The sequence below is a fragment of the Caloenas nicobarica genome, chromosome 1 (assembly GCF_036013445.1).
Source record: "Caloenas nicobarica isolate bCalNic1 chromosome 1, bCalNic1.hap1, whole genome shotgun sequence".
NCBI classification, from domain to species: Eukaryota; Metazoa; Chordata; class Aves; order Columbiformes; family Columbidae; genus Caloenas; species Caloenas nicobarica.
This window is the reverse complement of record NC_088245.1, coordinates 97,547,444-97,560,869: the sequence shown is the minus strand read 5'-3', so window position 1 is coordinate 97,560,869 and position 13,426 is coordinate 97,547,444. Positions and strand designations below refer to the sequence as shown.

At 46.1% G+C, this 13,426-nt stretch overlaps 1 protein-coding gene across 1 annotated transcript; it reads right to left on the bottom strand.

Moving 5' to 3' along the window:
* Nucleotides 1–98: 98 nt before the first annotated feature.
* On the bottom strand, nt 99–12,572 carry LOC135998417 (regucalcin). The gene is made up of 7 exons (XM_065651604.1): nt 12,489–12,572; nt 11,265–11,429; nt 8,201–8,383; nt 6,675–6,890; nt 5,038–5,169; nt 1,184–1,338; nt 99–446 (listed from the first exon to the last, which is right to left on the bottom strand). The coding sequence occupies exons 2-7, from the start codon at nt 11,425–11,427 to the stop codon at nt 396–398; spliced, it is 900 nt and encodes a 299-aa protein (XP_065507676.1). The 5' UTR covers nt 11,428–11,429; nt 12,489–12,572; the 3' UTR covers nt 99–395.
* Nucleotides 12,573–13,426: the final 854 nt, after the last annotated feature.

Sequence of the window (13,426 nt, the reverse complement as noted above, 5' to 3'; positions counted from 1 at the left end):
ATGCCTGGAAGAGACACTACAAGTAGTTTAATCGATAAATCAATATAGCAAATGAGATGGCAGGATAAACAATAAAAAGAAAATATATTAAAACATGATTTAATCATAAAAGAAAGTCACAATATTCAGTAGTTTATTAGGGTGAGAATCTTTTTAGCACAACAGAAAAAGCACCGTCAGATATTTAAAGTACTAAAGGGGGAAAAAAAAAAGATCAGCTTTAAAATATTCCATGTATTTCACCAGTTTTTCATCAGCAGTTTTTCATCCTTTCCTGATGAGATATTATAATTGTGTCACGGTTTCAAAGCAAAAGATGCTGAACACCAGAGTGAGACCTTCCAACTTGTCTTGCTTATATCAGTCCTCTCTAATCCATTCTGAAGAGTGTACATTTAACCTGCAAATGGATACGGCGGCACTCCTTTCACCCCTAGCCCGGTTATCTATTGAAACAGAGAGGGGAAAAAAAAAAAAAAAAAAAAAGAGATTAGTGCAATAATTCACCACTATCAGACACTTTCTTTTCTTTCACAACTAGACATGCTTTAATTTAGAAAAGGACATGACATCCTGCTCTGTTCTGCACACAGCAGCTCATCACAGCCAGGAACTTCAACCTGTGCTCCTTCTCCAGAGCCTGGTCATCACGGGCCAGAGTCCATTCCCCAGAAGCCTCTTCTCAGATACTACTGAGCCTTAATTCTGCAGTTCACAATGTAACCTTCAGCATGCACACACAGGGAAGAGCAGGGCTTTAAAAAAATCCCAAGGTGATGAATTTTTGAAGAGATAATTTAGTTATAACTAACCAGCAAGTAAATAAAAGCAGATGTTTTTATCTGCCATTAAGACACAGAAGTATTTACACGTTCTTTCCATAATAAATAAAAAACTTGAACTGTGTTGTGAGGGGGAGCGGTAGAAAGAGCTGATGGCATAGAAAATTTGCAGGATCAGCATTGTTACAAATTTTAAGCCCAAAAGTATCTTCAAATCTATACATACATTTAACTTTCTCATCCTGCAACAGGTACCAGAAATACAAACAATAGCTTAATTTATACAACTGATATTCTAACAACCACTCTTTTCTTGCTTCCTATGACGCCAACTGTTTTGCTGTCTAAATGCAGAAGGGAAAAAATGCCCCTCTAAAATGAAAGAAAAAAGAATCATTCACCTTGAAAATCCCACCAGCCTGCGGCTGCCGTGCAAGCCACTCTTTATCCATCCCATCACTGGCAGAAGTCACATACATTTCTGAATAATCCTGTCCTCCGAAACAGCAGGAGGTTGTTTTGTCAACAGGAAGTTTCACAGTCTGGAGTCTTTTTCCTGGAGAAAAAACATACTTGCCATTTCCTGTTCGTCTACTTACAACAAGAAATTTAAACAAATTATTGCAAATAACTGGTGTGGAACCAGGTGTTCCACAAAAGCAGGTGTCAGGGCAGCGGCAGGTCCCATGCTGAGTTTCAGCAAACTGATGAGCACCGTGACAGGGAGAAACCAGATGTCTGTAAACCGCGTTGTTGACGACGTTTTCATTTGACGAGTCTCAATCTCAGTTATCACAAACAAATCCCACCCGCTCCCAATCCCTGCCGGTCTTCTAATTAACTGCCAGCATCCACAGCACTGACATCTGCACCCCAGCTCATCACCATGGCTGCCTATGCACTCGATGGAAATGGGGTGTAATTCCTCCCTAAAAGAGGTCACATGAGCCACATCCTAGACCTGCTGACTTTTCTATTTTTAACTACAAAGGATGCACCTCTATTGCCTGCAGTTAAGCAAGACTCATTCCTTCAAGTTTTTCCTGAAATGTCAATAGCCTTTCAAATCAAGCTTGCATAAAATAGGGATCACGGGACGCGTCTGAAGTTTTTACAAGAAAGTAGCACTACCATAAACACTATTATGCATTTATTATACCAACAAATAGCTATTGTCCTAGTGACAGTAGTAAAGAGATTGCCTCCAGCCTTAACCAGGAGGCTGCCAAGACACGTAACAGCAGATTTTTCTAAAATTCCTCCTAATTCTGGGCATTAACTGCTTACACCCATCATGCCTATTTTATTTACCTACAACTGAATTTCTCTTTCTAGAAATATGCTATCGCCAATTAATCTCCTTACAAAATATGTCATTTTCCTGGCCCTTAATTTGCGTGTGTAAAGGGCTTGGTCCCCTTACAGTAACTAACTATTTAGCAACGTGTTGAAATAGCAGGAGAGTAACTTCAGTGTTGGGAACCCTACAATGAAAAAGAAAGAGTGGAAAGTTTGGCCCACTTCACACCTATGAGAAGTTTTTGGTCAACTTCCGAGTGGGGCACCATTTCCCAGAGGATGCTTATCAAAGCAAGCACCTGCCTTTTTATGTGCTCTAAAAACGTTTTCTTCAACCACCAAGCTGTGCCTTGGTCCCTTGCAGCACCGCAATGAACTGACATGAGGAAGAAATGTTTTACAGTGAGGGTGGTGAAACACTGGCCCAGGCTGCCCAGAGAGGTGGTCGATGCCCCATCCCTGGAGACATTCCAGGCCAGGCTGGACGGGGCTCTGAGCAACCTGATCTGGTTGAAGATGTCCCTGCTCATGGCAGGGGGTTGGACTAGATGGCCTTTGAAGGTCCCTTCCAACCCAAACTATTCCCTGATTCTATGACAAAGGCACAGACCAAATGGCTCCACCTGTATCACAACACTAAGCAGGTCAGAAGCACAGGCAAAAGCAGAGCCACGTAATAAAGCCATTGGTGCAGTCCTCATACAATTTTGGCCCACCTACTTGGGTATGCTGCTCCCCAGAGACAGTTTGGGCTCTGTTTTGATGTGGGAAGACAGTCTGGCTGTGCAAAATAAGCTATGATACGATATATGGTGCAGGGCTAAAGGACATTTGCTGATTCATTTTACTTGCTATTATGGATGTAACCAGTACATCCAGAATACAGGACTGAGAGGGAATTGCTTTTGTTTCACCAAAAACCCTGAGGCCTGGATACTTTTAAACTGTCTTTTAATCCCAAAATAAATAAAATAGAACATTAAGTGAGCAGTGGCGAAAGAGCCTCTTGTATGCAGTAGCCAGGGAAGTTTCAGCACTCCAGATTCCTGATGCTGTATAATAAGCTTATTTGGCACACACTTTGACACACAGTGGCCAAAGTAAAAAACGAAATCTAAGTAAAAAAAACAAAACAAAACAGTGCAACGGCATTTAGATTGTCAGAGATTATATTATACATTAAAAGAGAGGTTTTCATGGAGCTTTCCTCAAACCTATCTGGGTTATCCCCCTAAATAGTTACAATTCACCCAGAATTTAGCAATTTTCAGATTTCAGGTATCACTTTAAAATGATAGTGCAAAGAGGGCAGATAAGTACGAGATATTCACAAAGAAGGTGGCTCTTTTTGACATGGACACTTAACCTGTGAAACTTCCTGCTGCTGCTCGCTGTGGGTGCTGGGAGTTTTACCCAAGCAAGAGGAGACAGAACAAGCTCACAGAAAATGTGAAAATCCCGTGGCAGTTACCGATCCACTGAACTCACATCCAGCTCTGAAAGACCCCAAGCTGAGTGTGGTTGAAAGCTGGGAATGCACCGGGGATATGTACGTGCTCTGCATTCCCTGTTCTTACAGTCTCCCTATGCATCTAGGGATCCCTATGCATCTATTTCCCTTCAGAAAATACCTCCAGAAGGGAGGAGGAAAGGGAAAACAAGTGAAAAAAGGAAGAAGGACAGCGGGGAGAAAGGTAGAAACAGTGAACCAGAGAGGAAAAATGGTAGAGTCCACTGCTCCAGGAGGGTATTCAAAGGGCTGGCAGGGGTCACCAAGGAGTGCTCTGCCCACCAAAGTGGGGAGGACGTGGGACCAGAAGCAGGTCCCAGAGCTGTTGGGATCTCTCCCAGCTGGAGCTTCCTCCTCCTGGGGCTGGGGTGCAGACTCTGCAGGACAGGAGGAAGTCCCACAGGTTGGCAAGACCTTGGATGGGTAGAAATCAAAAGGTGAGGGGGAAACCACAGCCTGAGCCACAAGTCAGAGGTTCCAGCAGAGTCAGAAGAGAGGCTGCAGCCTGACCCGCCTGGGGCACTTGTGTGCCAGGGTCCCCTGTGCACTGCAGAGGAGGCACACGCCAAGGGACGCTGCCACCCCCCAATCTGCAGCCCCACAAAAACCCAGGACTTCTGCTGAGGCTGGACCCGGGTTCAAGATACCCCAGATGCAACTTGGTGCAGTTGCTCCTAAACAGCATTATGCAAACCTGTGATGTCTGAGACCTGTCAAAATCCCGCTCCCATTCTTGCCCATTAGCCCCTTGCAGACAGTCTCCCTGAGGTGCTTTACGTGTGTTTTTTACCCAGGCTAAATCATGCCTGGCAGACCACCAAAGTCCAAATTAGAGTAACAATGAACAGGCTCAGACAATGGGCACACCCAAGACACTGCTGTGGGAATGATACAATGCTGTGGAATTAATGACATATTTTTAATTAATTCAATTGCAAAAACTGATCATGTAAATAATTTTCAACAATTAAAAAAATGTTGCTGGCACCAGTGTCATATGGGGTTTATATTAACCTCAGTAGGCTGCCCAAAATAATACACTCTGCTGAAGAAACAAGACAAAAAATGTCTTAAGTCATCTTTGCTATTTCATGGCTTATTTTCTTCCACATCATTTATCAATGAGGTGAACATGGATCTTAAGTTTGGAGGATGCAACAGGATGCTAACTCAATTCACAAGTATAATGGTAATCTCCTCAGCAACTTTACCTTTTCTAACACAATAGAGGCTGGGAACAAAGGACACTTATTTACAAACCTAACTTTTGAGAGCAGGGACATATAATTGTTTAAAAAAACCCAAAACAACTGTGTTTTTAAAAGAGCAGATGAACCATCCCTGTGAATAGAAAAATAAACACCAACAAAACACAACACCTCTCATTTTTGCTTTTGCTTCTTTAAAAACAAAACAAAACAAAAGAAGTCCTTTGCAAGAACTTACCTGTCTCAGGGTCAAGACGAATCACTCTCCCACCATCATAACAAGCTACCCAGAGTTTGCCTTCTGTATCAATGCACATGCCATCAGGAATGCTTTCCTCTTTTTCCAGTTTGTATATACTCCTACGGTTGCCTGCAGGGTAGAAAAACCACAACAAAACCGAGTGAGGCAGTTGTTAAAATTTTTATCAGTCAGAGCCCAGCAGAGTTATTTGTACTATTATTTTCAAAAGCTGTGAAGTCCTGATTTTTTTCTTGTGAAAGAAACAGATTGTGTCTGCAGCCCTGTTTCTTGAGACAGTTGTTTCTCAGTGTGAAAGCCTGCGGGTCTGTTTCTATCCATTGAAAGTATAATCCTTTTCTCTGGTATCCTTTTCTAGTGCAGCGCTCATGCTCCCTACTTACAATAATAAATGAATAACTGAATAAATTAATATTATACATATATACAGAAAATTAACTACTTGCTCTAAAAGCAGTTTGGATCATTTGAAGTATGGGTTGCTTCCAGTCAGAGAACTGGAGACTTTTCAAACAGATGGCTGGAACGTGCCAATAATCACTGTACCAAGGCAAAACTGACCTTCAGATATATAAACTGAGAGTTTATATAAACATAGAGTTGGGAAAAGCACCAACTTCAAAGGCATACTGTCAACCTAAAAACAAACAACTCTATCTGAACTTTTATCCGCTGTTATTAAAGAAAACTAAAGCCAACTGTCCAACATCGTTTAGTTTATGCTCTGACAACTTCAATGTTTCTCATATGTAGCAATATTTTTAATGAGTTTCCTTTGTGCTAGCGGGGATTGTCAGATTGCCCACAAAAAGAAAAGGAGTGAGCGTGGATGAGAGAGGAGAACCGCCCTGTTTCCTAAAGAAAAAATCAACTGTAAGCCACAGCAGAGAGACATCAGAAGAAGATGCTAACCCTAAAATGACTTTAAATTCACAATTTTAAAACTAAATATCAAATTGACTGCATTCTTTTAAAGCAAAATACTGCAGTCCGTGTACTCAAAACCAAATTATTAGTCCAAGTCACTGGAATTTTTCTTTTGCCCAAGCTTGTAGAAGCCCTTAAGGGGTTGTTTTGTTTTAAATAAATGAAGAAGTTTTGAGTTACTGCTTTCCAGTTGTTGCTTAGCTCTGTCTGCAGAATCTTCATCTAAGATCTTATATTTTAAAAAACAAAGCAGGGTGGGAAAAAAAAAATCTGGAGAAGCTAGCAGAGGTTTTGCACAAGACTACAAGCTTTTCTGTTACTTTGCCTCTGCTGCCAGGAATACGAAACACACAGCCACAGAAATATAGCCATACAAGAAATACTTGCCCTTTTTAAACAGAAAGATCAGATATGCATTGTGTTCAGTAACAGTAATCTAGATTACTACTCAAACTCCGCCATGCAATTTAAATATTTTATAATAGTACCAAAAGCCTCTGACTAGTCTGAGCCAGGAGCCTACGCAGGTGCAGATGAACATTAATGTGTCTCCTGTTGTTCTGTTCTACAGAGGTTTCTGAGGAAGCGCTCCCAAAGTTCTGGTCATCTCCGCATGATAAACCAGAATGGAAACAAACATCACAGTCTTTAGGCACAAACAATTATTTTAGGATGCAACAAATTCATACCAATTTTTCCAGTTTGGAGGTCATAATCAAAGGCATCCACCGAGTAGGACAAGCTGTCAATGTAAAAGAAGGTTTTGTGATCCAGCGACCAGTCCAGCCCATTGGAAATGTCCACCTGATCAAAGTGCTTCACCACTGAGAGGTCGGAGAAGAGCGTGTACAGAGAGCCCTGGTGTCTCTCCAGCACGGCAGGTCGGATCTCCTCGGCCATCGTACCTGTGCAGAGACAAAGAGGAGAAAGCAGGTCCATGAGTGAATGGGCTCCACCCTGGGTTTGGTGGCAGCCCCGCGCTGCGCCGATGACCGCACTGCCAATGTAGAAGGGAGCAGTGCGGGGGGCTTCAGAAATTTGGGGAAGAAAATGAGTTAGAAGCAAAAGGGAAAGGTAGATTTCAAAAGTGCTTGCTTTTAGCAGAACACGACAAAACACAGCCTCTGGTTTTTTTTTGTTGAAGTGTGGCAGAAATGGTGTGCAGCGTGATTTCTGCAAAGTGTTTCATTCAGCCATTCAAATATTAAGAAAGGTGTGGTCAGCATTTAACCTCCCACTAATCTTAAGATCTTGTATAACAGACTGGAAAAAAATTTCCTCCTCCCTCAGAATGAGTCTTACCAAAGCCTCTTCAAAAACAAATCTCATTGTTGTGGCTCGAAGTTGGCAGCTCAGGCTGGCTCTTGGGAGGCTGAGTAAAAGCAAGTTAAGGTAAGCTTAAGGACCCAACTAACAGGGCAGATTCACAGAACTGTGTTTTAAAAACCAGGAGGACAGGATCCCGGGAGGGCTGAGGCTGGAGGAGACCTCTGGAGACCATCCAGGCCCACCTCCTGCTCACAGCAGGCTTGGCCACCATGGGTTGCTCAGGGCAGTGTTGTGTCTGGAGTACCTCCACAGATGAAGACACCACAGCCTCTCTGGACAACTTGTTCCACTGTTTGATCACGCTCAGTAAAAGAGTTTTATTACATTTAAACAGAATTTCCTGAATTTCAGCTCGGGCCCATTGCCTCTGGTCCTGTCACTTGGCACCACTGAGCAGAGCCTGGTTCCCTCTTATTTGCTTCCTCCCCCACACATCAGGTACTTAGACACATGGGTAAGATCCCCCTGAGCCTTCTCTTCTCTAGGTTGAACAGTCACATCGTTTTTGGAAATAATATCTACAAATTCTGATTTATGAAGAACAAACCTTCTGATATCATAAATTTCTCACTGGAAAAATATTTTCTATTGGCACTCTGCCAGTATTCAAAACACGCGTGCCAACAGGGAGGAGGCGAGGCCAGTGTCTTAAACTAGGCAGGCTCTGAATAGTCGGCCTCTTTCAAGAAAAATTGACCTGATTAGATGGTGTCCAGGTGATAGAAATTGATTTTGTAAATGGGATTAAACTCTGCTTGAAGACAACAACGTAACACCCCCCCCCCCCCCATTTAACTATGAACAAACACTCACTGCATCTACAATGGCATGTTGTCACCAAAACCTAAGGGAGCAGCAGAAGGAAGGAACCGCTTGCAGCGCATACCTGCAAAGTATCTCCCTGCAGGATCCACTTTCCCGTCATTGAATCGGTTGTTTGGTTTATCCTTGTCGACCTGAGTCATCGTGGTTACCTGCTGCTCTTTCCATTTCAAAGCAGCGAACCTGGTTCCCAGGGTGATGACGTAATCTCCAGATTTCCGCAGAGCCACAGAGCTCACGGGAGCATCTGGAAACAGTGGAAGAGATGTGTGTGCTACGGAGAGACATTTATTTTCTGCCCACTTTAGACACGCAAGCAGTCACACCGAACTCAGTGAGACCACAGACGAGAGAAACAACCTACTTTTCTACCAACAAAACTGATATTTAAATACACAGAAACAGATCCTTTCACATGAAGAATGCACACTTAATGCATACAGAAAGCAGCTACAAAGAGAATCACCACTTTGGGATATATAAATTCAGGGAACGTGAGTATTACCACCACTCCCAGGACTGATACTCATTCCCAGCACCTGGTTCTGCTAGAGGCTTTATAAAGCATAAGAAGGGGGACAGATCCAGGCACATATACTTTTTACAACAGGTCACTGCGTGGGTTCTCCCCCTCCCCAGTGGAAAAATTGCCACAAGAGCTCTGGAGCAATTGTGTTTGTTCAGCCCAGCTCCTGGGTAAATCAGCCCCGCACAGCCCACCAGCCAAAACTCATGGAGCCGGAGAGTGACTCTGCACAGGGAGAGGTGACGCTGCGCAGGAGAGCCACCCCTCTGCACCACCCACTGCCGTGCTGGTCACACATGTCTCCAGCAGCGTCAAAAACACACCAAGGAGTGGCAGAGCTTTCCAAGAGTCAAATCAAAACAGAAAATTTGCAAATGCTCCACGGTTACTTCAGCGCTCATTTGTCCTATTATATTGTAAAACCTCAATTGCAGGTTATTTTAAAAGAATTAGCAGAAAAAAAAAAAATAAGACCATGAAAATAACGCTTCTGTAAAAGCCAGGCAGAATATAAGGAAAAGGAGCTTTAAACAGGTCAATAAAATCTGGGATAGTATTTAACAGACTTAGGAATACGCATGGGACAAATTGCCATCTAATTTAAAAATAAAAAATTTCTTGTATTTATAGCTTTGCAGAGGTATAATTAGGTAATAATGTCACAAACACTTATAATCGCCACCAGCCGCTGCTGCTGCCAGAAGGAGCTGCTTCTTTCTAGCTGCTTGCATCTGGCTCAGGACTCCCTCTTCCATTGCAACCCCAGCAGTGGTACCACCATGCTAAAAATCCAAATGCTATTTGCCCCCAACAGCAGAGTTGCACACCTGATTTCAAGCTCAATTCCAGCAACAGCTTCACCTAGAGACGTCTGACCGCGCTGCTGAGGCTGCTGGTGGCCTGGGCTCACCTACGCTGGGCAAGCAGGTGCCCCATCTCCTGGCAGCACAGAGAGGTCAGCAGAGTCCCCTCAGGCATATGTGGCACCCACCAAAAGAAGCCATTTTGCCGCTGATTGCCAGTAACCACGCCAATAAAAGTGCTTTTCTGCCTGCACCAGCAGCAGTGGCTTTGCTGGCAGAGCGTGGGAACTCAGGAGCCCCCAAAGCCTGGGGGGGGAGCAGCCCCCAAGCACAGCAGCCTGTGTACCCCTGCCTGCCTGTCCCTGGAGGTATCGTGCCCCTGAGTGTCCCTACAGCCACGGGAACAGCCCCACACCCTGCTGACAAAGCACCCCAGGGGAAGGGGTGTATCAGGTTGGGAGGACGGACGCAGCCACCCCACTGTTCACTGCACAAATACAGCGCGAGTGAGAGCACCGGCCCCTGCAGGCGGCTCAGTCTGCAGCCGCCCCGGAGGGCTTTGTTAAGCAGCATCCACAGGAATTGATTTATTTTGCAACACCATTTCACGCCGAACAGAAAACTGACCATAAGGTCTCCCCCCTGGGCACAGCTGTGTGTGTAGTGGTGTTTTCCCTGTGGAGTTGAAAAGGGCATCTGAAGCTGTTGCAAAGTGTGGGGTTGCTGTAATTCTCTATAAGCTTCAGCAATGAGTAATTTCTCTTGGTTTCCACTTTGGACATCAACCCGCTATTTTAACCGCATGGCAGTCTTTGGGTGTTCAGGGTGGTTTTTTTATCTTTTAATCATGGTATTCCCAAAGGCACAGCTATTAATTATATTATTAAACAGAGGAAACAAAAAGAAGTGGAGGGGGGGGGAAATAAAAGAGTAGCTGTTTCAGCTACTATTCCTTCTACATCTCCAGAGAGGCCACACATAAAAGATCACCCCTTTGAGAGCAGGTCAGAGTTGGTGGGGGTGAGTGAGACAGCTAAGGTAAGAGGAAACAAGTTTGGGAAGCAATGTTTCCAAACTTTGTATCAGGCCTTTTCTCATCTTAAAAGTGGTAACTACAGTAATTTGAAAGGCAGACAAGCCCAGAAAAATTTATTGTGAATGACGTTAAAAGCTTATGGGTGGGAAAAAGCAAGCAATTTTCACCAAGTGTTACTGAACATGAGAAAGTAATAAATTTAAGTCATTAAACCATTTGAGGAGCTGTCTTCAGACAGACAAATATTTATGTTATCATATCCAGAAGTAAATCTGCAACTCTTTCTTTATAAGAGTAAGCAAATCTCTTCCTTTCCGGAACACTTAAACTATTGAGACTCTAGCTGGTGACACTGTCACCTCAAATATTATGAGCACTGCTCATTCAAATCAGTAACAAAATTCCCACAGGTATCAATGGCAGAACTCTACTTCTGGGACAAAGAGGGGGCAAAAGAGAGCAGGTTGTGAACAACTTACACGAAAGAGAAGTAGCTCAAACATAACCCAATAGCAGAAAATCTTAAGTCCTCAGGACTATGACTGGCTAGTATCTAGTGTCTGTGCACAAGTCCTAGTATCCTCCTTGGCCTAGGGAAGTCAGATTTTAGGGAAAGGTCTCCAGAAGACGAGCACGGTGCAGCTGTTGAGAGATGCATCTGCATCACCTACAGGAGTCCTGCTTGTGTTTGGCAGGGACACAGCACCAAGTCAGAACACACAACTCTTGCCTTGAGCAGAGCGTTTTTCAAGCCATTCCTTACCCACGGAGATGGCCTGCACTTGCTGGGTGAGCGAGCTCCAGCGGCACACCTTTCTCCCCGTGATGTCCACGCAGAGGAGCGCGCGCTCCTTCTCGTCCCAGACCGGCGACTCCCCAATCCTGTAGCCCTCACTGGCAACACACTCGATCTTAATGGATGACATGCCTGTGGGGAAAATCATTCCGTTTTACAAATGTCTGTCAAGAGCAAGTGCCTATAAAATCAACCCCCAGGTGTGAGTGCTGAAAATCAGTGTTTGTATCTGCAGCCAATTCAAAGCCAATTTTCAACCATAGAATAGTTTGGGTTGAAAGGGACCTTCAAAGGCCATCTAGTCCAACCCCCCTGCAATGAGCAGGGACATCTTCAACTAGATCAGGTTGCTCAGAGCCCCGTCCAGCCTGGCCTGGAATGTCTCCAGGGATGGGGCATCGACCACCTCTCTGGGCAGCCTGGGCCAGGGTTTCACCACCCTCAGTGTAAAACATTTCTTTCGCAGGTCTGGCCTGAATCTCCCCTCCTTCAGTTTAAAACCATCACCCCTTGCCCTATCGCAACAGGCCCTGCTAAATGTCTGTCCCCCTCTTTCTTACAGGCCCCTTTTTAGTACCAAAACGCTGCAATAAGGTCTCTCTGGAGCCTTCTCTTCTCCAGGCTGAACAACCCCAACCCCAACTCTCTCAGCCTCAGTCTAGAAGGCTTTTACCTGTACAGAGCACTGAGCAGCGGGGCTTATTTCAGCTGCTTGCACCGATCGCCCGCTTCGTGCTCCTTAAGGACTCTCTCTCACGTCCAACAACCCGTGTGTGCCTGTCCCCCCTCCCCCGCCAAGGCCCGCGGGGAGCGCGGACCGGCCCCTGCGGGTGGGTGCGCAGCCCGGCCTGTCGTCACACCGCACGGCAAATTCGGAAAAAAAAAAAAAAAAAAAAGGGGGGAGGGGGGAAGGAGAAAAAAAAAAGTGGGGGAAAGTAGGTGATGACTGGGAAGTAATAGAAGAAAAGAAAATAACAAAACGGCGGGCGCCGCGCCGGGGCCCGCTTGGGAAAGGCCGGTCCGCCGGCGGGCCCGCCCCCGCACGCCCGGCTGCTCCGCCGAACCGCCCGCGGCGGCGTCGCTGCCGTGCGGGGGGCGGCATAGTTTAAACGCACACATCTATATTATATATATATATCTGAGAAAGGAGCAATAATAACAAAAGACACACACACACCCCGCCGGCCCTACCTGCTCCCAGCAGCCCGGCCGCAGCTGCCGGCCTCCCGCCGCCGCCGCTCTTATAGCGGGGAGGGGAGACAGGAGGCGGGCGCGCTGGGGCCGGCGGCGGCCGGGTCTCGGGTGCCCTTGCCAGGGGCGGGTCCCCCGCCCGGGCCCCTCCTGCCCCGCGGGGGGGTGACGAGCGGCCATCTCGACCCGCCGGCCAAGGCCGGGCCGCCGGGGACCCGCTCCAGGGGGCGGCTGGAAGGGCAGCGCAAGTAAGGGACGCCGGCGGTCACTCGAGCTGGGGCGGCTTGGCTCCCCCCGCCAAGAGCTGCAGGGAAGAAGATGAGGGAGAAGAGACTTCTGTCCCCGGTGGCCAAGTTTCCCCGCTCCCCGGAAAGACTGGTTTCCAAAAGGCTGCTTGTCTGCACACCTCCTCGTCGCTGCGGTTTCGGCGTCTGCTGGACCTTCACCCTGACTGCCAGCGCCAGGGACCTTCCTCCACGGCTCCTTCAACACTCCCCTGGGCATACAGAAACATAGGGCCTTCCATATGCTGTGCTCTCCTTTACTCTCTTTCTTTCAAAAACCTCCAAAGGCACGAGGCAAATGGCTTAATATCAAAATTTCCATGCGCAGTTTGTAAAGCGGTAAAGCAAAAGGTACTTCAAAAATGCCAGCTCTGCTCTCCAGCATCCTATGACAAAGAGCCTTTGACTTGGATTCAGTCATCCCTGTAGGGATCCGGGACATAAAAGTCTCAGTGCCTCACATGTCTTCTGCCAACTCAGGGTGGGCTATGTAGGTATAGGTGGGCTTGCTGCTATGTCCTCCCAAACCAGGATTATCTTGGCTGTTCCAAAACCTGCCTTATCCCCAGCCAGACTCTTGTTTCCAGCTGGAGCTTTTTGCAACCCCTTTACCCAAGAGGCACAGTCCACCAGCCACTGCACACCAGTCATCTC

Excerpts from the sequence above, each read along its gene's own strand:
- LOC135998417 (XM_065651604.1), bottom strand. The coding sequence starts at position 11,427 with ATGTCATCCATTAAGATCGAGTGTGTTGCCAGTGAGGGCTACAGGATT. Across the intron at positions 6,891-8,200 it reads TGCAGGGAGATACTTTGCAG|GTACGATGGCCGAGGAGATC; the intron begins GTATGCGCTGCA and ends GTCTCTGCACAG. Across the intron at positions 447-1,183 it reads AGGCTGGTGGGATTTTCAAG|ATAACCGGGCTAGGGGTGAA; the intron begins GTGAATGATTCT and ends CTGTTTCAATAG.